The sequence below is a fragment of the Haliotis rubra genome, unplaced genomic scaffold, assembly GCF_003918875.1.
Source record: "Haliotis rubra isolate DU_JTF1 unplaced genomic scaffold, ASM391887v1 Scf63, whole genome shotgun sequence".
NCBI classification, from domain to species: domain Eukaryota; kingdom Metazoa; phylum Mollusca; class Gastropoda; order Lepetellida; family Haliotidae; genus Haliotis; species Haliotis rubra.
Window position 1 is genome coordinate 2,205,476 of NW_025767335.1, and position 25,880 is coordinate 2,231,355.

At 39.6% G+C, this 25,880-nt stretch overlaps 2 protein-coding genes across 4 annotated transcripts in view; one reads left to right on the forward strand and one right to left on the reverse strand.

Annotated features, from left to right (window-relative positions):
* LOC124256476 overlaps positions 1-7,593 on the forward strand; it is a 32,829-nt gene extending 25,236 nt beyond the window's left edge. Inside the window, 6 exon segments of the mRNA XM_046690465.1 lie at positions 435-523; positions 1,786-1,844; positions 4,534-4,625; positions 4,908-4,962; positions 6,450-6,746; positions 6,748-7,593. Coding sequence (XP_046546421.1) covers positions 435-523; positions 1,786-1,844; positions 4,534-4,625; positions 4,908-4,962; positions 6,450-6,746; positions 6,748-7,169 — 1,014 coding nt within the window. The 3' untranslated portion in view covers positions 7,170-7,593.
* A 695-nt stretch (positions 7,594-8,288) lies between these two features.
* On the reverse strand, positions 8,289-25,711 carry LOC124256475 (solute carrier family 25 member 46-like). Of its 3 annotated transcripts, XM_046690463.1 has the most exons (13): positions 25,531-25,711; positions 24,953-24,995; positions 24,299-24,356; positions 23,042-23,119; positions 21,367-21,467; positions 19,720-19,776; positions 18,695-18,752; positions 18,047-18,262; positions 16,862-17,264; positions 15,143-15,193; positions 10,640-11,123; positions 9,461-10,591; positions 8,289-9,370 (listed from the first exon to the last, which is right to left on the reverse strand). In XM_046690463.1, the coding sequence occupies exons 1-11, from the start codon at positions 25,661-25,663 to the stop codon at positions 11,101-11,103; spliced, it is 1,221 nt and encodes a 406-aa protein (XP_046546419.1). In that variant the 5' UTR covers positions 25,664-25,711; the 3' UTR covers positions 8,289-9,370; positions 9,461-10,591; positions 10,640-11,100. The 3 variants fall into 3 exon arrangements, with proteins under 3 accessions (XP_046546419.1, XP_046546418.1, XP_046546420.1); XM_046690462.1 differs by having other exon boundaries at positions 9,461-11,123; XM_046690464.1 differs by lacking the exon at positions 15,143-15,193 and having other exon boundaries at positions 9,461-11,123.
* Positions 25,712-25,880: the final 169 nt, after the last annotated feature.

Here is a 25,880-nt window from a genome sequence, read left to right on the forward strand (position 1 = left end):
CTCCAAGTGAGCTCATTCTTATCAAATTTCATCAAGTAGGTTGCAATACCTACCTTGTCTTGACATGGGAGAATGTAGCAGGGAGTGGTGTTATCACACAAATGACATCCCACAAAAGACATCATCACTTGTTTATTGATGTAACGTCTTTGGTTAGATGGACAAAGTGTCCAACCTTAGCCCACAAGTTCCCTGGTTCGAATCTTATAACATGACTTGATAGTATTATGACATCTGCATTGTGTTAGTTCAAGTATTCCTTGACCCTCAGGAGTAGTCCTACATACTTCCTGAAATGAGCACACAGGACAACACTACATTGTGTTAGTAACTTTACCCCTTAGTCATACCTACTTCCCGAAATCAACTGTAACAAGCTATGTTCTGGAGCTGTCCTTGTTGTTTCTTTCTGCTGATGCAGATATATTTTCCAGCTGAAGGCTTTGAGAGAGGAAGTGAAGTTCCATCAATCTGTCTATGATCTGCAGCTGGAGTATACCCATTCTCTCCTGGATGCTGTTAGGTATGTAGACCTAGGCTAAAAGTTGGCATGTTGTTAGAAGTGACTTAATGGATTTGGTTGTGGTGTCCTGTTGCCTTGATCTGGATGCCATTGTACCTCAGCTCTAGAGATGTGACTCAGTCACCGGTTTGTCTGGTCCAGACTGTATTACTTACTGGTCATAATTACAGCTGGAATATTGACTTGTGCAAAGGAACAGCTTAAGGCATAGTTTGGGAGTACACCACCCTTTGCTGTTACTGACAGGTACATTCTCTTGTCAGTGATAGTACTCACTACATCTGTGCAGCTAATGTTTACTGCAGTATCAAATCAATGTGAGTGTAGGATTGACAAGACAATCAGATATAATAAGTCTACCCACCCTCTTTCATGCTTAAATGGTTAAAGTGGAAGTTTACACGATAATACATGTTTTTTCTTTCTTGAAGCAAATTTTGAAATTAGTTAATATAAGTGCTTGACACTATATACTGTGAGTTATTTTGACATATGCTATTTGCAATCTGTGTAAATACAGAGTAACAGCCTTAAAACAGTTATTTTCTATTTCCCACAGTACTTTAATAAGGTCTAATGACATCATTCATTTATCAGTTGGCACCCGTGATGTCATATTGCAAGGGACCCATGAAGATCTGGTTTAGAATATTGATCTTCAGTAACCCATGCTTGTCATAAGAGGCGACTAACGGGATCGGTGGTCAGGCTCGCTGACCTGATTGACACAAGTCATCGGTTCCCGATTGCGCAGATCGATGCTCATGCTGTTGATCACTGGATTGTCTGGTCCAGACTCGATTATTTACATACCGCTGGAATATAGCTGGAATATTGCTGACTGCGGCGTAAAACTGAACTAAACTCTCACTAAACTCACTCACTCACTCACTCATATTGCAAGGGACATAAGCCATTGTGTGTTTATTTTATTGTGGACATAGAGCTCGCTCTCAATGAATGTGCATAATATCAATCGATATAATGCCAAAAAAATAAATTAGGTGCTCATATCTGTACAGTTTTGGCTATGGAACTACTTGACAAGCAAGACAAAAAAGATTGTGTTCAGGAGCAGTGGATTAGCCTTGTGGGTAGAGTGTTTGCTCGTTATAACAAAAACCTGAGTTCAATTTCCGAATTTCCCCACATGGGTCCAATGTGTGAAGCCCATTTCTGAAGTCCCACACAGTGATATTGCTGGAATACTGCTTAAAGGTGCATAAAACCATACTCACTCATTTCGTGTTGATACTTTTCAGAGAAAGTTACAGCGAGTTTGAGACATCTACAAGTGAAGTAATAGTGAAACCTCTCACAGGTAAATATCACAGTCCATTTCCTTCAAGTGAGTTTCATTCAGAGAGGTTGTAGCATTGAAAAGCCCCATGCTCCTAGGTTTTGTCTCGGTTTGATCATTTATGACAGCCCTTGTGGTGCATATGTACCTATATACTAGGTATGACCTTGTGGTATTTATAATCTGTCTGAGTGGGTATTTACACTACAGCTGTACAGTGGGCTGACTATTAGTTACTGGGCTGTATACACACGCATACAGAATGTACAAGGGTCTTACCAGGTATGACCTTGTGGAAATAACAGCCATGGGGATACTATTGTTACACACAACCCCAGTCCAGTGTGTTTTTCTGTCGGGCTAGCAAATTTGTATGTCATACTGTACCGTGTCCACTTGACTCTCCAATGTTAATTATGTTGTTTACAAGAAAATCGGCCAGTATAGTGGAAAAATTATCAGGGCAAGTGATTTTACATGTGCCACTGTACCGGAGTACACTAGCAATTTTAAAGTTATTTCCATCCCTGTCTTACAGAAGGGCACCCACAGGTCAGGGGAAAAGTCAGGGGAAATTTGGCATTTCTCTGAAAGTCAGGGAAAAAGTCAGGTAATTTTGATATGTTTTCAAAAGTCAGGGAATAGTCAGGGAATTTGGGGTTTTGGTCAGGGAAAAATAAGACTCAGAATGTCGCTAATCAGGTATGGTAGTAGTCAAAGTCAAAGAAGCAGCACATGTTACAGACATTTCATGAAATAAATTACAGTTCAGATAAGAGATTGCTTTTAAGCATAACAGCATGTTTTACATAAAGCCCTAGATTACATATTACATTTTCATTTCTGGAGGATAGAATGGAAACAAAGTCACTTGAAGGATATTTTTACAGATAATTATTTGGCATGTATTGTTTTCTTAAATCAGCATAATGTGAATTTCATCTTCTACAGATGGGTTACATAACAGACATATTCTTCTATGAAGCACAATCGGTTGGATTTGTGAATCAAACAATATGAAACATATTTTCCGGGTTAAAATTCCAATATTCTGGGAAAGTGACATAAATTTGATAAGAGCCTTCTTAGCATGTGATTTCAGATTTATAACACTCTTTTTATTTGTATACCGTTCAAAAATATTATAAATAGTATGATAGCTATGGTGGTTTCTTGCAAATTGTGAAAGCCCATTTTGACCAGAAATACCCATATAAGTTTCATTGTTAAAGTACAGCATAGGTTTATAATATGCCCTATGTTCTGACATATGCTGTTTATTCACAAAATTGAAAGTGGTAGAATGGTGTTCATAATCTGTCATGGTTGTAGTGAATGTAAAGTTACATCTTGCATGTTTATTCTTTCCAAATACGCCTTTGATAATTACAACATTTTGTGATAATGAAGAAATTTGTTCCTGACTTTGAATGAAACAATTCAATTAAATCATTAGTTTCACATTTATGCTCTTTGTCAAAAGCCTTTAATATAAAATACAAAGTTTTCAGATGATATATTACTGACTTCACCTGAGAATATATATTTGATGGTCACAGTCAAATGTATCTAATAGTATTATGTAACATTGTGGCAGGAGAGTCAAGGAAAATATTCTTCATCACAAATATCAATGTTTTGGTTAATATAATAAATTAACAAATATTGTATGTATTTATGATATGTGTGAAGGAAATATCTAACAGGGTGGTTAGGACTGACTGAAAGGGAGGAAGGAGGCCAGTTTTTACACTTAAATGGTCAGGGGAAAATCTATACTAGTCAGGGAAAAGTCAGGGAATTTTGGCCTGCCATGCCTGTGGGAACCCTGTGTAACAGTCCCGTACACCCTTTCAAAACACCATGTGACGAATTTATTACCCTTAAGATCTTTTGTTTAGCTTATCTTTAAACAACAACATTCAATCATCGGCAGAATGAGACGCAAAACGTTTCGCCAGGATTTTTCCTGAACTGTCATAAAGGGAGATAACTCGGGATGGCTTAGTTTATGATAAAAATTATCGAATTTGAGGTTTTGCTAAATGACAAGTGAAATACAGAAAAAAATTATTTTTTAGATATATTTATTGACACAAACAAATACGAAATTATGACAATAATTTTATTACTCTGTTTATACTCATTATTGTATACGCCAACTCTAAAATTTCAAAGCGACCAGGCGTTTGGCAGCCACATTCCATCTAAGGTCAAGGTCATTAGTACAACCCGTGTAGTGTGTCACATGGCAGATTTGACTGGGGGAACGGTTCGTACGCCCTGGAAAATCCGCCTTCATGGCATTGTATGCTTTGGCTATTAACCAATCAGAACCCGACAAATTTATCTTTAGGGTAATAACTAACTTTATACTAAATATAGCCCTATACTAAATGTAGCCTCTATAACAGACCTGCTATAAACTCTGTATAGCCGTATGCACCATTCAACCGCAATAACAGACCTGTTGTATGGTGCAGACGACTATATTGAGTTTATAGCAGGTTTGTTATAGAGGCTACATTTGGTATAGGGCAATATATAGTATAACGTTAGGTATCCCATGTATACGGTCTACAATAGTCCTACTTCTGTGTGCGTATGATACATTTACTATCATGAAGGCTACTGCTAACATACATAGCAGCAAGTGGAGACGCAGTCAAAGAAAACTTAATTAAGTACATATTTCATGTAACATTTTCAGCTCTGCTGGAAGCATACACCATCTTGAAGTCAACAACAGATGAAGATGCTCTCAGGACCTTCCTGTCTGTGTTCAAGGACAACGAGGAGCTGGTAGGTAGTCATCTTACATTGTACAGTATCTTACTTAAATTTCTTCAGCTTCATTTATCCTTGCACTGTGTGACTTACATTTGTACAGTAGTACATATCTTTGTAGTGTTACTTATCCTTGTACAGTGCTATTTATCCTTCTATCTTCAGCTTCATTTATCCTTGCACTGCAGTACTTATCCTTATACAGAGTTACAGGAACATTGTTTGTTTGTTTAATGATATCAAAGTTAATAGTTCACCTTGATGTTTTTTCATGATAAAGTATTTTCATCTCTTCAGTTTTCAGATGCAGTTGGAAAACTAGCTCTACACTCCAAGGGCATCAGAGATGAAAGTAGGCCACCTTGTTAAACCTATCTCATTCTTGTAACCCCAGTATGGATTTAAGATTTGAATCAGCCCCCAGAGTTAAGCTGATTTTACAAAGCTGCATACCCAGGTTGCCAAACTAGGTGATTTGGTTCAGAGCGTGTCATCCCACCCAGATGATGTTTAGTAGGGCTGTAACGATACATCGAACTATCGATGGATTGCAATTGTTGAGTCTCCGATAGTAATTAGTCGATGGTAGAAATGAAAAACAATCGATGTATGGATAGTATGTGTGACTATCGATTGTTTAGTAATTGCCTACCATTGATAAATGCGGAATGCAAAATACAGGATGTTTGGGTGCAGACTTGCAGCTTCATTGAGTTTGTTTTAACTGTTCACTGGCTTGATATTACACTTGAACATTCAATGCTCACTGCGGCTACAAATACCAACTTTGCACTTGTCTTTATATTGTGTTGTCAGCCCTACTGTCCAGTGAAAATTTCTGCACATCTACATGACTAACAGGATCTTGAAACCTTTATCTAACTGTTCATATAAATTGAAGTCTTCCTTGTCATCAAATTCAAAATCATGCACTCCACTTACAAAATCTTCCCAGCACTCATCAGTAGGCATTTGCCTTCATGAACAGATACCCAGAATGTGAATGAGAAGTGTGCAGTTTTCATATCCAGACCCAATGTGTTCAGTAAGGGCCCATGTAAACGTTTGTTTGGCAATTCATGCATTTCAATCTTTCATGGACTTGCCACCACATGTCTGCACAATTTGTATGTGCTCCTTTTTAGTTGAGGTGAGGTGAGGTGAAATTGGGTTTAACGTCGTGCTTGAGAATATTTCGCTCATATGATGACGTGCATGCGTGTGTGTGTGTATGTGCAGCTGCTTGTACTAGCCCAGACTTAAGCTGGTTTTATAGTGCTAGCCCACTGAGATACCATGCCGCAGTGAAGCATGAGTACCCCACTCAGACACATTATACTGACTCCGAGCCAACCAGTCCTTGTTGTACCCATTAATGCCGAGCGCCAGGCAGGGACCAACAAGTACCATATTTTAACATATTTTGGTATGACGCGGTCTGGGATCGAACCCGCGACCTTCCGCTCTCCGGGCGGATGCTCTAACCACTACACCACGGAGGCGGTCTCCTTTTCGGTTGAATGAATATATTTGAGTGTGTTCATATATGGGTCATGTGTTGATGTATATCTCTATAGTTGTGGTGATTAGGCCCAGATCTCCAGCTGTATTAATATCAACTGATACACCTCAGAAAGTGTTTATATATCTCCCACTTGTACATTTCTAGTTATCCTGAGGATGGTATATATCTGAGTAATCTTCACCAATATTTTGGACCTTGTATTTTTTTCAGCAATGAGAACATCACAAACATGACTTTGATATGGTTGTAGACTGTTTACAATATTGTTTTGATGCTAAGATATCTAAGATGGTTTTGTTTTAATTGTTCTTCAGAAAATTCTTCCCTTACTGCTTTTGGTGATGAATTCATGACTATGTTGGACCAACATGTCCTGGTACAGCAGAGGAAGCGAGAGAGAGGTGTGCAGGAGAGACAAGACTTGAAGGTGGAACAGGAGAGGCTAGATGAGGAGCTCCGCACGCTACTCAAGGACATTGAATACGAGAAAGAAAATGTGAAAGATGTCAGCTGTACAAGCAACTCAAACAGCCAACCAGGGATAGGTATTGAAAGTGGTGGAGCTTCTCCAAAACTTAGCTCAAATGTTGGAATACGAAAAAAGTAAATCGGACTTGAATATTGAGAAACATGACTCTTCTCCTGAGAAAGACGACTCCTTTGAAAATGAGAAGACTGAAGCTGTGGATGAGAGGGAGGTAATGTCTAGCAGAACCCCCCAGAGTAGGCAGGGCAGGGTGCACAGGAAGCCTCCCCTCAAGAACAGAAGTGATGCCACACCATCACCCCACAGACCCTCCTACAAACCTCAACTGTATGTGCCAAATAGAACTCTCAAACTTCGCAGGTCAGGAAGCTTAACTCGAATTTCTAACGATACAGCCAGTCCTTACGCCAGGGCAGCAGAGGGTGCAGGGAGGGAAGACAGGGAAGGGGAGGATGTTCGTGTCTGTAAAGATGAGGGTCAGGACAGGATCCGCTCAGATATCCCGAAACTCTCACGCTTACCGCAGAGGAAGGCTCCATTCAAATGACCCATGATGTGTGGTGCCATGAGAGCTGTGTTTTATGGTTGTGATAAAAGAGGATGCTTCTTAACTTTTACCAGTAGACAGCTACATGGGGATGACTACAGCAAGGAACTGCAGCTGCAGCTGCTTGTGACTCTTCTGCAGGGATCAAGGCAGAGAATCCAATCGGTCGGTCATCCTTTTATAACTGGTCAATGAGCACAGTGTACTAAAGAAGCAGAAGTCAAATCCTTGATTTGTAAGAGTGGATGAATTCTACACATTCCAGTATTTTCTAAGCTAATGCAATGGTACATGTATATGCAATGCCCATCTACAGATGGCAATACTGATACACAGTGTACATGTGTTAGTTAAAAAGTATATATTTGATTGCTCAATGGTTTATTTTAATGCCAACAACACCAATAAAATACAACGAATTCAAGGTTTTGTAGTTTTATGTTATTTTGGCAATGTTTAGATCTGCTGTAGTGTCACCGACAATAATAGATGGCAGAATTGTGATGGGTGCTGTCATCCATCCATCCATCGGCTGCATGTCATCCGTGGTTTACAAACTTTTTCAAACTGTGTGAAGGGATGAACCCATGAGCGAGATCTGTTATTGTGTAAATTACCTGTTTCAGGGATGACACCAAATTGTGAAAGTCGGTAAAAAGTCTACTTTTTTTAAAGTTAATCGTATATATCAACGAAAGGTGTGGTGAAAGATCATTATCAGATTAGTCATGCTTCAATCCAATAATGCTTATTTTGCTATACAAACAACCCCTGGAGGAATCCGGAGATTTCCTTGGGGTTAAAACATTGGGTCGTCACATCAAAGACACTAAATGGCACCTCCAATTAGTCATTTGAGAATCAAACTCAATCTCAACTGAAATCTCACCATCCCTCTGATTCTCCGAAATTGGTACGTATTTTGGTCTCCCTTCAGTGTGATGTGTGTTGAATGTTGTACATTTACAAACTCACTCTCTCCAACAGCAGGTTGATTTTTGCTTTATTTCCTTACACCTACAGTCCCAACTTAATATTTCGTTGTTGGCCTCATTGTCAGGTGGTGCTTTCATTGTCCTCTACAGAAACGGCATGTTTGTAATATAGAATGAAAGAGTATTTGAATGAAATCCTTTATTCTTCTCTTATGCTCCACTCTACACAACAACATTTACACATCCATCAACACAGGGGACCAGCCATTTATCTCCATAACATGGCTGGGTCAAGGCTCATATACTGAACTGAACTATGCTGCTGTAAGTTAAAGTAAATTTTCAAATGCTTAAATTATGACATACACCAACCAGTGTCAACTTACATCCCTTCCGACCAGCCACCCCTTGCACCCCTCATCATCACCCTACCACCTCAGAAAGATAAATGGCTGATCCCTAACCTGAGCTAACGTAGATTTGTTAACCTACATAGGGAGCTGGATGTACAGCATGCAAGGGTGTCCGGCAAAAGTTTATTTCAGACATTTAGTACATTAAAGAAAGAAATCTCATATTAGTCAAAGGTTTAATTTCATGCATCATTGTTTCCACAACACCTCATCTCAGTAACCATCCATCATTACAGTTTACAAACCAAGGCAAATATTTCATTGTCTTTTCATTTCATTGGACTTTTTGCCTTGTCCTTGCAAACATGGTTGTTATTGACCACGATAAAACATTGCGTCACAGCTTTGATTAATACAACAATTGTATCATGCAGATGATACAAATTCCGGTTTGCTGTATCTCAACTCATGTGTATCATATGAGCCACACAGACATCCCATAATAAACTCATTCTGGACAACAAGGCATAAAACATAAAAACAACTAGGGAAAAAAATCATTTGAGCCAATACAGCATTAAAGCATGTTGTTTGATTGAAAAACAACGTATATCAATACATGTTTTTGATTTGTTAAAATGGTTTGCAACATAACCTGCTGACATTTCAAAGGCTTCAGAACGGTTGACATTGTGATCAGGTCTGGTGTCACATTCTAACATCATGAAAAATAAAGTGTCACATTCTTACAAGCTGATCCATTCATCTTAGTATCTAAACAAGCCGATCCACAGACCACAGTGTCTGGGTGAGCTGATGTAGAGATCTCATATCTCACCAAGCTGAACTAAACGTCTCGTGTTTAAGCAAGTGATCTATAGAAGTCAGTATGCAAGCAAGCTGAGCTACAGATCTCGGTATGCAAGAAAGCCAAGCTACAGATCTCAATATGCAAGCAACCTGATCTAAAGATCTTGGTATGCCAGCAATCTGATCCACAGACCTCAGTATGCAAGCAAGCTCATCTAAAGATGTCTGTATCCAAGCTGATTCACAGATCAGTGTATAACAATATTGCACAAATAGAAGCATCTTAGAAGCAAATCACGGATCGGGCATGTCGTGTCCTGGTTATAGCAGTATATATGGTAATATTCTGATATAACAGGAAGCTTGGTGAGCATGATACAGACAACCTCTGTACTGTGCACCTATTGGCCACATCCTCAGTTATCAAAGGTAATTTACCTCCATTCTATACAACTTTCCCAGTGTATCATGTCCATTCTGTCATGATAAATAACCCAGAACTATTTGTGAATTATGTTGGTGAATGGGTTCTGGGTATTTAGCATAAGATTCTGTGAATATCTACTCTGACTAGATCATATATAAATGATATATAAGTGCATCTAGGCATTGGCAACATTTACAGCTTGAATCATTGACCTAGGTTTAATCTTTAAGATTCATTAAGACATTACAGGAACATAATTAGTCATATGTACAAGGTAATTATATATTACTTATATCAATATATACAGGCTGTTAACTCAACTATCTGATGTAAGTCAGATGTGCACACTGTCAGGTGGACCTGACAATATGAGGGAACTATGGTGGCACTCTCTTCGCTGTGTTCAGTCCAGCAAGTTTGTTCAGACAAGTAAATATACGTAGTCCTGCAAGTGTGGGTTCAGTTTGGCAAATATATTCAGTCCTGCTACTGCATTCTGTCCTGCACCTGTTCATCCCTGCAAGTGTGGTCTGTCCGGCCAATGTGTGTATTCCGTCCTATAAACGTGTGTTCATCCCTGCAAGTGTGGTCTGTCCGGCCAATGTGTGTATTCCGTCCTATAAACATGTTTTCATCCCTGCAAGTGTGGTCTGTCCTGCCAGTGTGTGTATTCCGTCCTACAAACGTGTGTTCATCCCTGCAAGTGTGGTCTGTCCTGCCAATGTGTGTATTCCGTCCTACAAACGTGTGTTCATCCCTGCAAGTGTGGTCTGTCCTACAAACGTGTGTACAGTCCTGTAAGCAGGTGTTCTGTCTTGAAAGTGTGTGTTCAGTAATACAAATGTTCAGGATCAGCAGTTTCACAGACACAAGCGGAAACCAATCAATCTCATGTACCTAGCAGTATACAACACTTTTTCACATTTTTTTAACACAATCATGTACCTATAGTTCAATACATGTACAAGGAATGCAGCCTATGTTCCCTGCTGCAGCATGACCCGCCAGACAAATCCAGTGTTACACCATGTTTCAGGTTACATACACTGGGTATGAGGCAGGTTTCTGGTGGGTCACTGTCCTTCCACCTGGATGTGCACAGTAGGTCAGGGATGTCATGCTCAACCCCCTTTCTGATATGTACAACTTCCTTCACAGCAATTTCAGTTTGGTGTACAAACATGTATTTCCTGTTTAAATCATAACAACAGCAAATGTATACTGACTTAAAAATCAATCTAAATTTACAATTTCATTTTCAGTCCCATATCCTGACCGTTGCTTGATTTTAACTTTCTCCCTGAGGAATGATGTTACATCTTCTGACTGGAAATCCTTTGACTGATCTATGTTGAAAACTGTTTCCATTGAGGTCCATGGGTCAGATGATGCTTGGACAGAGCCATCTATGGCTGGTACTTGGAGGTAGCTGAAGGACAACAGAATAACATCATGACACAAAGGAAACATATCAAGCATGGTATATGGAGGTAGCTGAAGGACAATAGGATGACATCGTGACACAAGGGAATCATATCAAGGCTGGTATATGGAGGTAGCTGAAGGACAACAGAATAACATCATGACACAAAGGAATCATATCAAGCATGGTATATGGAGGTAGCTGAAGGACAATAGGATGACATCGTGACACAAGGGAATCATATCAAGGCTGGTATATGGAGGTAGCTGAAGGACAATAGGATGACATCGTGACACAAGGGAATCATATCAAAGCATGGTATATGGAGGTAGCTGAAGGACAGTAGGATGACATCGTGACACAAGGGAATCATATGAAGGCTGGTATATGGAGGTAGCTGAAGGACAACAGGATGACATTTGACACAAAGGGAATCATATGAAGCATGGTAGCGACAATGGAGGTAGGAATCATAGGATCCAGGTATATCATGAAGGCTGGTATAGACATCGGAGGTAGCTGAAGGACAATAGGATGACATCGTGACACAAGGGAATCATATGAAGGCTGGTATATGGAGGTAGCTGAAGGACAATAGGATGACATCGTGACACAAGGGAATCATATGAAGGCTGGTATATGGAGGTAGCTGAAGGACAATAGGATGACATCGTGACACAAGGGAATCATATGAACATATGGAAGGCTGAAGGTATATGGAGGTGGCTGAAGCTATATAGGTGGATGACAGACAGGACAATAGGATGACTTCACGTCAGATGAGAGGGATCATATCAAGGCAAGGGTATATGGAGGTAGCTGAAGGACAATAGGATGACATCGTGACACAAGGGAATCATATCAAGGCTGGTATATGGAGGTAGCTGAAGGACAATAGGATGACATCGTGACACAAGGGAATCATATCAAGGCTGGTATATGGAGGTAGCTGAAGGACAATAGGATGACATCTGAAGATACTGTACATTTACACTTTGATTGACACCACAATACAAAGGCGTGGATGACAAGTGAGCTGTTTTTGTGATTGGTTAATGTACTTTGACAGACAGATGCGGTCACGTGGACTTAAAGTGATTTTGCTTTACGACAATGCTGCAAGTCACAAGTGTGCTTAAGCTAATTTTGCGAAAATGTGACCAAATACCACGTCTCATATTCAACCGATGGATGCAGGAATAATTCCGGACATTCAAGGCATACTACAATAGATCGCTTGTTAGACATTACCTCACCTGTGCTGAGGAAGGGCGTGATCGAGACACGTCGGATCAACATCTGCGGATGTCACTCGGTAAAATTATTGATGTGATGAATTAAGCTTTACATTAAATGCTTATTTGTTTTATCCAGATTCGTGTCGTTTTTGTAATAGTTAGGGGAAGCAACTTGGGTCTTGATTCAGTAGTCGGACTATTACGCAATCCGGACCAATTTACTGACATATTAAGGCTGGTATATGGAGGTGGCTGACAGATAGGATGACATTATTAGAGGATGACTTCATTGGCTGATGACCAGAGACATCATATTAAGGCATATTAGTGAGTGAGTTCAGTTTTCGCGGCTTTTAACATGGAGGTTGCTGACATGACAATAGAACCGGGTCTTGAGCATCATTAGATGAGAGAGACAAATTAAGGCTGGTATATGGAGGTGGCTGACAGACAATAGGATGACTTCATTAGATGAGAGAGACATATTAAGGCTGGTATATGGAGGTTGCTGACAGACAATAGGATGACATCATTAGATGAGAGAGACATATTAAGGCTGGTATATGGAGGTGGCTGACAGACAATAGGATGACATCACAAAGGAAACATATTAAGGCTGGTATATGGAGGTGGCTGAAAGACAACAGGATGGCATGTTCTTATTTGTCAACCATAGACGTGTCAAGTGCAACATCATTATAATCAATTCAACACCTCACACAAAACTTTAATTCAAACCTCGAGATGCTGACTGCACCTCCCCAGCCCTCCACCCCAGCATTCTGAACTCCAACCACACCACACCACCCCACCCCACCCAGCTGGCATGCAGGTAACCAACCCCTGTCACCCTTCCTGAAGCAGTAAAACAATCACTTCTATGTTTTTCCAATAAATCTCCACTATACCATGGATGCATCTACGGCTCATGATTTTATTACCACCTTTGGCTGGCTTTTTATCCAATCAAGTGTCTACGCTGCAAAGTTGAGCGTACCAATCACAACTCACTTTCACTTATTTTATCTAACCGATTAAAAATTGGCAACATAATTGTTGCAGAGGTACTCTGAAAGAGGTAGAAAGAGTTCTTGCATGTATATTTTAAGGTTTCAGACCTGTCAATTTGTCTGTATGATTTCCCCCTAAATCTGAGTCGCACTGTGAACTCACCTTCGCGGCTGCGACTGCTATCTTTGTTGACACTGGCAAGCTAAGTTGTAATTTTGGCTTAGCTGATTGGCTACTGTGAGAATGTGGAGCCAGCAAAGGGAGGTAATAAAATTATCGGGCCGAGCCATAGATGCATCCAGGGTACTAGTGGAGACTTATCGGAAAGTATACCCTGAAGATTATCGAGGATGAGGGTGCCCTTGTACAAAGCAATTTTAGCACTGAGGTGGTCGTAACTCCCATACCTTATCATACATCGGCTTGCGACTGGCGTAGTGATAAGTTTGCTATGTACAACAGTACCCTGATTGTTAGTAATACAACATCCACCACACACCATGAAACAAGGACAGAAATAATGTCTAAAATGCTGCTAGATTTGGTTAAAAATGGCCATCACTATATTGAAACTATATTCAACAATCCCTATAATGTGAATACTGTCAATAGCAATGAACATTCTAACAATTCTGTGTCACATAAAATGTCATATGTAACAATGGTTACAGTGTTTACACAGTTCCATGGTTACCATAGCTGCATTCTGTCCTGTGTCCATGGTTACATGCATCAATTAGTCTACATCCACCTGCCGCAATATGGCGGAAACAATGCCACTCACACTCTACATCCACCTGTCAATATGGCTGAATATTCTGATGCGATGTTACATTATATATCACACACTACATCTACCAGCTTCAGTTGGTATTCTCTTGTCATAAAATATTGCAATTATAAGTCCAGGAAAACTCTTCTTGAGTCCAAACTTGTGTGAACAAATGCAGCTAAAAAGTTAAAATACACCTCCAAAAATTATCAGTAGAGGGCGTACATTAGCAGAATGCTCTGAGACCAAAGGTTTGGTTTATATCATCTTGTGCCTGTGAGTTCATGAACTGGTCATTGTAAATATATTACAGCATGGATTAAACCTCAGCTATTTTCCAAATCTGGAACACCACCTTTTGTGATGTGGCAAGTTACAACACATCAAATAATATGAAATCATTCATGACAACTGAAAAAATTAGTCACATGATTTGATCAGTCATGAAAAGTGACATTTTTCTACTTCTGCTACTAAACGTGACAGCACAAATCAACTGTTTTCAAAACTCAACACAAAGTGAAACTGGTAGCACTGCAAGTTACCTAGGATACCACACGTGGAACCATTTACCAATGCACCAGTACCATGGCGGCAGTGTCATCGATATAATACTTTACAAACTTCCCCTGTATTTGTATGTCTCATGTAACAAATTATGTTCTTTATCAAATGATATACAAACTGATACTGCTTCACATCAAAAAAAGTCTTAGTGGTAAACAGTTGAAGACAATGAGAAACTCAAACTGACAATGAGAAACTCAAATTGACAATGAGAAACTCAAATTGACAATAAGAAACTCAAATTGACAATGGCAAGGTGGGCCAAAAGTCATTGTTTTCTCTAAAGTTTCTATATCAAAATGAAACAATTGAATGATATTTTGGAGTTTGTGAAATGTATCATATCGCTAACAAAGCATGACACATGGTACCTGGTCTATTGTTTCAGGTCTACTAGCACTTATAAGTGATGGGACTAGCTACGGACACTGTCATACCCCGAGTGTAGCGCCTCTGGCCATACAGTGTATATGGCGTTTCATTGGAGGCTGAAAGCAGAAGATGTTTAGCAATACACATGACAATCAACATCAACTCTCGTCCTTGTCCATGACGATACCATGGTTACCTGCAGCACCGACGGGAAATACAGTACAGCACAGGTTCTGTCCATTGGTACCTGCCATTTCTCATAACCCAACTCAAATGTTTAACACACAGGGACCTTGAGAAGCACACTGTTATAACAGTGCTCTACGTTGCTGTAACAGACTACCACACCGATATAACCGTCCACCATGTGATATATGTACACCATATTGCTGTACCAAAATGATATACTAGTAACAATTTACCACATTGTTATAAATATCTTCCCAAGGAAAAAAGGTCCACAAGTCTGTTACAGAGACTAGTTTTCACCCTTGCAAGTTCAAACCTACTCATCTAGGTTCCAACATGGCACACCTTGAGTAGAACACCAGTTCTGTCACTTGATATTAAAATGGAATATCTATCAGATCACTGCTCGTATTTCTAATGGCTCCAAAAATATGACTACCATAGCAAAGTCCTGGCCAGTCTGACAACGAAAATATATGAGATTTATGACAAACAATATGACCAGATAACTTCAATAAAGATACTTAGACTTCAGCAGCGTTCTCTTGCAATACTAGAGGCATACAGACTACACAGTATTAGTAACACGAAACTGTGCAGAGACATGAGTGAGTGAGTGAGTTTTATCACAGCGGGGGACACCAGAAATGGGCTTCACACATTGTTCCCATGTGGGAAATTGAACCAGGGTCTTCGCCGTGACGAGCGAACGCTTTACCCACTAGGCTACCCCACCGCCCCTGCAGAGACATGAACTGCTCAGCAGGGGTTGTCTAAAAATAACAAAACTTCCCATTCAAAAACAATGAAGTTTGGGCACAGACATTTAAGTACATGTACTGATTAACTCTTTGGAAATATTTGTCTTCGCTTAATATATTTAACGCAAATTTGACATGCAATGGCTGTAGCAGTGACCATGTTTTCAGAACCTGGATGTTGTCTTTAGATTCTTTATCTGATTCGACTCTCAATACGACCGATAGTCATCCCCAACCAGGATCCCGTTTCACAAAGCTCTCGTAAGCCTAAGATCTTGAAACGTTTCTCGTAGCATTCATACTCCCTATGTTACAGTATAGGAGATACGAATGCTACGAGAAAAGTTACGAGATCTTAGGCATACGAGAGTTTTGTGAAATGGAGCCCTGGGCTGTATGAGCACAGGAAGGTTGGTTTGACAGGGCAAGGGTGGAAACTACCTCATAAGGATGGGAAAGCCACAATAACTCTGTGAGCCTAGTGGGTGCAAGAGTTGTATGATACCCAGGGAGTTGAGATCGATAATACGATGTGCCATTGAGATTGACATCCAATTATCGAGGGAAAAAAGTACCAGCACCTTGAGCATGTACTAGTTACGTGGATATGTGCGCTATATAAATAATCTATGATGATGATCCTTGGGAAGATGTGCTATAACAGTCTAACTGCATCTGAGAAAAGAGAATGATTTGATAGCTTAGCTTTCCTGAACATCACAGTATGAATCTCACATCAAAGATAAGTCAGAGAAAAGAAACGTCATCCAAGAAATATATATAAATGCTCATTCATTTTACAGTGGAAATGGTTATATCTGAAACAATACTTACACATTCTCTGTGGTGTCGGGTGTCGTCTTCGCCTCGGAGAGAGCTCATGGGATAGCTTTTCAAATAAATACTTAGCCATTTTCAAAATAGCAGCATGGAGAGCATATTGAAGAACGAGTGCACCAAAACCTTTGTAAAATCCAAAAGGTCCTTCCTCTAACAATATGCACTTGAAACAGTCTACAAAGCCCTCGTATCCTGTGCTGATAGGTAGAACACCGGTGCCTAAGTCTGTGTTGTCAATGATGGTGCGTGTTCCCTGCACATACATACGATGCAACACCGTCTCTAGTGGGTAAAGCATCAGGTCTGCCAATACGTTGCCTGTGAAGGTCGCCAGGAGGTCAGGGAAGTATATCTCATAAACTGACCTCCCTGTGTCTCCAACATCAACACTGTGGTCCTGTCAACAAACACAATCTATATATCCAGTGTCCCTAAAATCATCTCAGGTCCTGACAACAATCACTGAAGTCCAGATATGTTTTATACCTAACATCATCACTGTATTCTGAACAAGCAAGGAAACACTGTATGATTATACCGACACTAAGCCTGACAATCTTATAAGGTCACCTCCCATACAAACAACAGAACCTGTTCTAACCTACTGCATCGGACATCTGCCTGTTACTGATGTGGTTGAGTACTGACCCGGAGCTCCTGTTGTTCTAACCTACCTGGCGAACCGCCTCCGTGGTGTTAAAATATGGTACTTGTTGGTCCCTGTCTGGAGCTCGGCATTAATGGGTACAACAAGGACTGGTCGGCTCAGAGTCAGTATAATGTGTCTGTGTGGGGCATTCATGCTTCACTGCGGCATGGTATCTCAGTGGGCTAGCACTATAAAACCAGCTTCAGTCTGGGCTAGTACAAGCAGCCGCACATACACATACACACGCATGCACGTCGTCATATGAGCGAAATATTCTCAAGCACGACGTTAAACCCAATTTCACCTCACCTCACCTACCTGGCGGGTAGCAAGGCAATTTTTCGTGTAAGCCCGATAGGTCACAACACTTTATATTTAGATATCATTTGAGGTGTTTTGCGCAAGAATTAGAAAAAAAAAATTACATAGCAAAAATCATGTGTAAGCCCGGGCTTTTTTCTACAATGGTAGCTACGCCCCTGCCTACTGCATCTGACATCAGTCTGCTACTGATGTGGTGTAGTACTGACCCGGAGCTCCTGCTGCTCTGACCGGATGGTGGATGTCACGGTGAACTGTGCTATAGAGGTGATGATGTAGTGGGACAACTGGTACGCAACTGTGGGCAGGATTAGGCGCCACACTGGCAGCAGACGTGTAGTCTGTGGCATCCCCCACCCAAACACCCTCGTCAGACCTTCCTTCACACAGTCCAAGATTCCCGGCTTCTCACTGGCTATGTCACTCTGACCAAATACAAAATGATATTTGAAACATCCCAAAGAAAGGGAGGTAATCAAACATGGCTCAGTTGATGGAAATGGGAAGAATTTAAAATATTTCCAGAACAAATTACGCTGAAAGAAGCAACTGTGGTGAACTCAGTCAATGGTAGTCTGTTGTCTTTCCGTTGGTCAAGCAAAGTCTTTGTCCTTGGATGCTGATGCAGGTAGGTATCACATCAGAATAAATGGTCAGACCTTACTGAGTGAGTGAGTTTAGTTTTTCGCCGCTTTTAGCAATATTCCAGCAATATCACGGCAGGGGACACCAGAAATGGGCTTCACATATTGTACCCATGTGGGGAAACGAACCCAGGTCTTCGGCATGACAAGCAAACACCTCAACCACTAGGCTTTATCTGTATGATGGAGTACTGGGGATACACAAGACACTACCTGGATTGTCTCAATGAGGCTGGCAGCAAAGAAGGGTGTGGTCACCACGGTGGACAGTCTGAAGAAGACATGAACATTCTGTGGCAACACCAGAAATACCTCTTCAATATTACAAACACAAGATTTGCTACAATTCAACAAATGAGCTACAATTTTTAAAGGACTAATAAAAGCACACAAATGATTTATCTTGTTTACCCAAAGAGTACAAATATTAAACAAGCGAAATATTTCAACTGTAGCTAATTTTGCTGATGTGTCATTGCATGGTTTAGCAGTTTGTCTTTTAGTGAAAAGATTACACAATCTGGCTTTGTCTGTGTAGCTTGATCTACTTGTTAAAACTCCCAGCCTGGTTAAAGACAAAAGACACAGGATTGTTATCGCCACTGACAGTGACCCTCCCATGAGACATTCTGCAACTGACAGCTTGCTTTGATTCCTAAATTATTCAGAGATATACTCAAATGGCACAGAATCGTGATTGTTACCATTATTAAAGTTTCAATTATTCTGCAAAACTCTGTTCAAGTACCGTGACACGTTGCTTACATTGTGAGGACAACGTTTTAAGGGATCAAAGTTTCTTAAAAGACTTGTGTGCCTCTGTAAGAACTCAAGAATTCAAGAATAGGATACATGACTTCTTTAAAGCAATGCCATTCAATATACAGCTAGTTCACTTTTGCTGTTGCCATAGGCTATACCCACTGCACTGGGGTTTTTTTTAACTGATTTCAGGAATTTTCAATTAATTCTCAATTTGGACATTGCTTTCTGGTAATTTGAAAATAAGCTGTCATTACATTAAGGAACTGAATCAGAATCCTTTTAGAATACAGTCCACAAAGAGCTGCAGACACAATCACTGAGCCAAGGATGGAGTCCATGTGTCAGCTAAGCTAACCTCACGTCTCTCAGATCGAACATGAGACTACATGTACATTCTGTCTGTCAGGTGTAGCACAGTTAAGCCACAACAGGCCTAATCTACATGTTAAATTCAATACATTGTGGTAACTCACGCTTTCAAAAGGAGATGTTCACCATATTTCTTCAAGGAACTGTGTCGAGAAATTTCCCTGAAAAAAGTAAAAGAAAGCAAATTTTATACTATTTGAGTAGGCTTATATCAACTGTGTTTTTTTGTCAATTAACACAGCAACATTCCATCTACATGACGAATGCACACAATCAAGTTATAACCAGACAACTGATTGAAATATTCCATGCTGTCAGTGTACAATGACACGATCATCCAACACAACAAGTCTGATCACTTTTCATGTCTCCCATCGTTGTCCGATTCTTCTGTTATGACTAATGTTTCTCTCTTCTGAGTGAGTGAGTGAGTTTGGTTTTACGCCGCTTTTAGCAATATTCCAGCAACATCACGGTGGGGACACCAGAAATGGGCTTCACACATTGTACCCATGTGGGGAATCGAACCCGGGTCTTCGGCGTGACGAGCCAACGCTTTACCCACTAGGCTACCCCAACGCCTTTCTCTCTTCTGAACATGGAACACAGTAATTGAAGTGCTATAGTATGACAACTCATGGTGAGATTGGTTGGTTGGTTTTTAACGCCACACCCAGCAATATTCCAGCTATATGACGGTGGTCTGTAAACAATCCAGTGATCAACAGCATGAGCATCAATCTACGCAATTGGGATACGATGACATGTGTCAACCACGTCAGCAAGCCTGACCACCAAATCCCGTTAGTCGCTTGTTACGACAAGCATGGGTTCCTGAAGACCAATTCTAATCCGGACCTTTACGGGTCACTCATGATATGAAGGTGAATAGGTTTTATTTGTCCATACAGTCTGCACAGTCAATAAGCACAAACTGTCTGTATGTTTAATAAACACAAACTGTCTGTTTGTTCAATAAATGCTGCCTTACATTCCATAAAACAACATGTCTGTATGTTCAATAAATGCAAACTGTCTGTTTGTTCAATAAAATGCTGCCTTACATTCCATAAACAACATGCCTTACGACTTATACATAAATGCAATCTGTCTAATGTTCAATAACAAAGACCTGTTTGTATATTCAATAAACCAAATCAATCAACACAAATTGTACATTTAAGGCACTTAATAGACACAAGATGTCTGCCTGTACAACAAAAAAACCCACCATACCAGTACTTCCTGCATGCTCAGTAAAACAGACAGTCTGTACTTTCAAGAAACAATAACTGTGTATTTGTTCCATAGATATGAACAGTCTGAACACCCAATAAAACTGTCCATTCACAGGATGCCAACACATTTGGGGACTAAGTGTAATAATAGAGGTCGGGTAAAAAGTGTAAACCTAAAAAAATACATCTCGAACAACAAACGTTTTCACGAAAGGAAGATTCTAAACAGAAACACATGTGACCAATCATATGAAGCTCCATACAAGAAAATTGTTGGTCATGTGACTCAAAAACCCACCATGCTGTAACCAATAGGCCATTTTGCACCCTGCAGGCTCAGTAAAACACTCCCTTTGAAATTTTACCCACCTTCAAGAAACAATAACTGTAATTTTGTATTTGTTCCAAAGACATGAACAGTCTAAACACCCAATCAAAACTGTCCATACATCACAGATACAGCTTAGCCTGTACAACGTACAGTTTGACAAATGAACATATACAGAATCTTACTTAGGTAAGGGTGTTAGTTCACTGATAACAGTCTCGCTGACCATGAAGATTCCACGCACCACAAACACACTTCCAATGCCCTTCCACATAGTAGTCATGCCCTGCAACACAAAGAATGGCCATCCATGTCACAGCTTGACAATAACTGTGGATACCATTATGAAAGACTTCGTACAATGAAATCAGGGTTCATACACTATACAGACTGGCAAAATTCAATGACTTTCCAGGGTACTCGAAATAAGCAAAACAAACTTGCACCAATGACAACCTGGACAGAGCATCCTAGATGCATACCAGCCAAATAAATACCAAGCCCAACATTTTGGCAATACTGTTAATTAAAGAAATATGCTATGGAAATTATTCATTGGTTTCAAGCAAAAAATGACACAGACTTTAAAAATGCCTATCATGTTAGAACAATGATTTATTTTTCAAAAGTAATTTGCACCTGGTGCAAGTCATGAAAAATAATATTTCTTTTTGATAATCATTCTCAGTATGTACCAGTGTAAGTGACAAAGCACTAAATGAAACCCTGCAGGGTATCAAAACAAATCACTCTGGAACAAACTGTAACATCAAACTATCATGACAAATCATTTTTGCTTATCAAAGCATTATTAAACTGAATTGTGAGGGCCACCTATAAAATCTGCATCAAGCCCAACATATGGAAATACTCTTATTAAGTAATTAATGTTGGAAGGAATGTATAACAGCCGATTGTTTTCATGGTTATGTTTCATTTATTTTCCAGTCACCGACATAAGTCTGTTTTATTACCTTAATCGTGCGCCAACTCGGGTAACAAGAATTACCATCTTTTAACAGCTTTGTGTATGAAAAGGCTGGGCTTTGAACCACTTATCTTCTGCTATCCACTGAGACGATTTATCAACTAGACTACGAGGCAGTGCAAATAAGGTATGATACCCTGCATAACAGTGTCAAAGCCTTTGTACTGTCCGTTGAAATATTTCATCCACACTGTACTTCATACCATCAATGTCAAGGCTTTATCAGGGTTTTTACATGACGTGATTCCTGCGTATTTGACGCAACAATTTTGTAAACGACTCTCAAAATATTATCATACGAGTCAAGCTTGACGCAAGTTTTATGGGTGGCCCTCACAATTCAGTTTAATAAAATCGATTTGATAAGCAAAAAAAGATATTGTTCGATGATAGTTTGACTTTTACAGAGCTGTCAGATTGTTCCAGAGTACTCAGACTCAGAGGAGACAGTAATCCTGGCTGTTTGAATTGAACAATGCTGTAGTTTCATTTGGTGGTGTGACATACACAGTTACATACTGAGAATGATAAACATAAAGATTTCATGACTCCCAAATATTGAAAATGACTCCCAAAAATATTGTGAGTCACCATTACTCCCATTTTTAAAAGTCTGTGTAAAACCCTGCTTTATATCAACACTGAACATCTACTAGAAATACATCAATATCCAACAAAAAGGTTTAGTGATCACCTTCATCAATAATACACTCACGTGTTGCTGTGAACAGACAAAGATCATCTTCAAAGTCCACTTTACACTGTATACCAATTCTATTACTTAGAAATGTACAAACTCGGGATGATATGATATATGGTTATCCCACAGAGAACCTGAGGAACCTTTCAGAACCGTATGTTGAGATAGTTACCTGATGCCTCTGGAGGTTGATGAGAACCTGGAAGAGTGTGAAAGGGGTAACATGGTACCACTCTCCGTTGTGGTGTACCTGCAAGAAACAATAGGACTAACTCAAGCATCACAGAATAGGGAAGCCAAATTCAAGAAAATGCTTTTCACCATGTCCCAAAAGCATAATAGTACTGCAAGTTCCTATTGACTACCAGTACATATTCTTCATACACTGAACCATTCTGTCACTAGTGTTCTTCACATTTCACATGTGATAGAGGACTGTAGTTTTAATATTTTAATCTGGCTTTGTATTCAGCATTGAGACAAAATATCTTCCCCAGTATTTCATGGAATAAATTATTTCCTTTAAAAAATCCAATTTGTGCCTGTTCTTCACATTGTAGTAAAACAAATCTGTCTGCAATTTGTGTCCATTCTTCACATTTTAATAGGGGTGTCGCGATACGCGAATGTATCGATGCATCGATACATTTTTACTGATGATATGATACGCGATACATGCTTGCGTGTATCGATTCCTATTTTAAAACTTTATCGATTCAAATTTTTATGCTATATCCATCTCCGTCAAAGTCTTGATAGTAAAATTATACGAGACCGCTCCAATAAATAGATGTAGCTAGCTTTACTTAAAAAATAGGTTGGAAACTAACAGCTTTTGTGATTGGCTAGACTATTTTGATGGACCAATCAGCGAGCACGTACGTTGCCGGTAAGGTAATGCTATGAAAAGGCGCGAAAATTATGTATCGCGATACATATCATATCCTTAAAATCATGATACGTATCGTATCGTGAGATTGGTGTATCATGACACCCCTACATTTTAATGAAATGTATCTGTCTGTAACTTGTCAACCCATGAAGATCTGGGTTAGAATTGGTCTTCAGCAATCCATGCTTGTCGTAAGAGGTGACTAACAGGATTGCGTGGTCAGGCTAGCTGCCTTGGTTGACCATGTCATCGTATCCCAACTGATACAATCAGTATCACTGTTGATCACGGGATTGTCTGGTCCTGATTTGATTTACAGACCACATATAGGTGGCATATTGCTGAGTGTGGTGTTAAATAACAAAAAACCAAAACCTGTCACTGTGCTTTACATTTTCATCATACCAAGCTGCCTACATTTGTGTCCATTCTTCACATTTCAGTTAAAGAAATCTGTCTGTGCTTCACATTTCAGTCTGACTAATCACTCGGACATTCTTTCTTTGTTTTGCCAAGGGAGAACACTGAGCACCTTACCTGACACTGTCTCCTCAACACAATACATGGATGTGACAGAACCTGCTCTGCAAATATACTGAAACAAACACAAGTCAAACGTGTTAAAGTATGTAAAATACACATGATGGATTTGAGATTATTGTCATAACACTACTTGTACTGTTACTGTAGAGTAAAAATGTCAGATCTATAACTTTGATGCGACACCTCTCTGCATGAAGATCTGACGTCACCTTCATAGGAGGTAGTGTCAGTAGAACATTTCAATCAAGCCAATTAGGTTCGAACATTCTAAATTCTCAGCATAATAGAGCAAAACATGACAAGCATATCTGATTTATAAAAAATGAATATAATTGGGGGAATTGTAATTCCCTAAAACATATTGTACATATTTAATACATCAATCTCATTATAGTTCTTCTCTTATTATTTTGCCAGTGGTTAAAGCCTTCTCATTTGCTCCCCTTAGACAGCTGGTAATGTGTATATGTGTGTGATGTGGGGAACTAATATTACCTGCACACTGGTGAAAACGATTGATGATTACACTCCTAGACTTACAAGCAATCACAAGGTAATGGCTTAAATCATGAAGAAGGGTTTAACACAAACCACAGCCATACATATCAAGCTCCAGATTTTTTTCTTGAGTGCATGCAAAATACCTACCTTGAGAGTCCAATGCTGAAACCAGCGAATTTCTGGATCTGATCTGAAAAAAAAGAAGGATTTTCTCTCTAAAACTGTGCCCAGGCTGGGAAGCTAAATTTATCAGGCTTACCAGACAAGTCAGATGTCTGACCACTTAAAGTTAATTTGTTGCTCCAGGAATTGCTCCACAATTTGTAACTATCTGATCTATATTATTTGGATCATCTGATCATCTAATCTAAAATTAAACCAAAAATTGCAAGTATTAAATTTTTTTAATTAATCATATTGTACATATTAGTTGTTTTAAAAACAAACAAACTCCGTGAAGTAAGATCTTGTTTGGACTGTTGAACTCTTTCCTGGTTGTTTGGCTTGATGGGCTATCTAAATGTCCCATAAAACGAACTCCTCTGCATCCCGGTAATCTATAATATGTCTCTAGTTCGCCTGTACTTATCACTTGGGTTTCCACCAACCAAAAGCAGATATAAAATTTAACTTCGAAATCTGTGATCAGAGCTAAATCATTAGACTTTGATCTTGACGAAATGTCAATGTCATAATATTATCGTTTGTCATGAATTAGTCAATACCTATCTGGGTCTTAATGCTGTCACCAGATGCTCTTTCGTCGGTATCCTCATCTTCATATCCTCGGCGTCTGTCCCCATCAGCGGCATTCAATGGGCTCGAAAAAGGCCTGTCATTCATTATATGAGTACCCATCGAAACTGACACAATTCCAAAATTTTCATTATTTTTCCTTAAACGGTTAAGAGTTATTTCCCTTGGGTTAAAATACGGAAATTACGTGCAAATGCATAGTCGGAGCGATCCATTAAAATATATTAGAATGTATCTTTTGTGGTACAGCGTTACTTCAGCTTTAATCGTTTGTTCATCTCAAACAGTTCCACTCTCCTTCTTTTGCACATCATTATTT

What these genes read in the sequence shown, in the direction of transcription:
- LOC124256475 (XM_046690463.1), bottom strand. Translation starts at nt 25,663, where the DNA reads ATGGGTACTCATATAATGAATGACAGGCCTTTTTCGAGCCCATTGAAT. An exon ending in TTCAGCATTGGACTCTCAAG is followed by an intron (nt 24,357 to 24,952) that starts GTAGGTATTTTG and finishes TGTTTGTTTCAG; the next exon opens with TATATTTGCAGAGCAGGTTC. An exon ending in TCAACCTCCAGAGGCATCAG is followed by an intron (nt 21,468 to 23,041) that starts GTAACTATCTCA and finishes TTTGTGTTGCAG; the next exon opens with GGCATGACTACTATGTGGAA.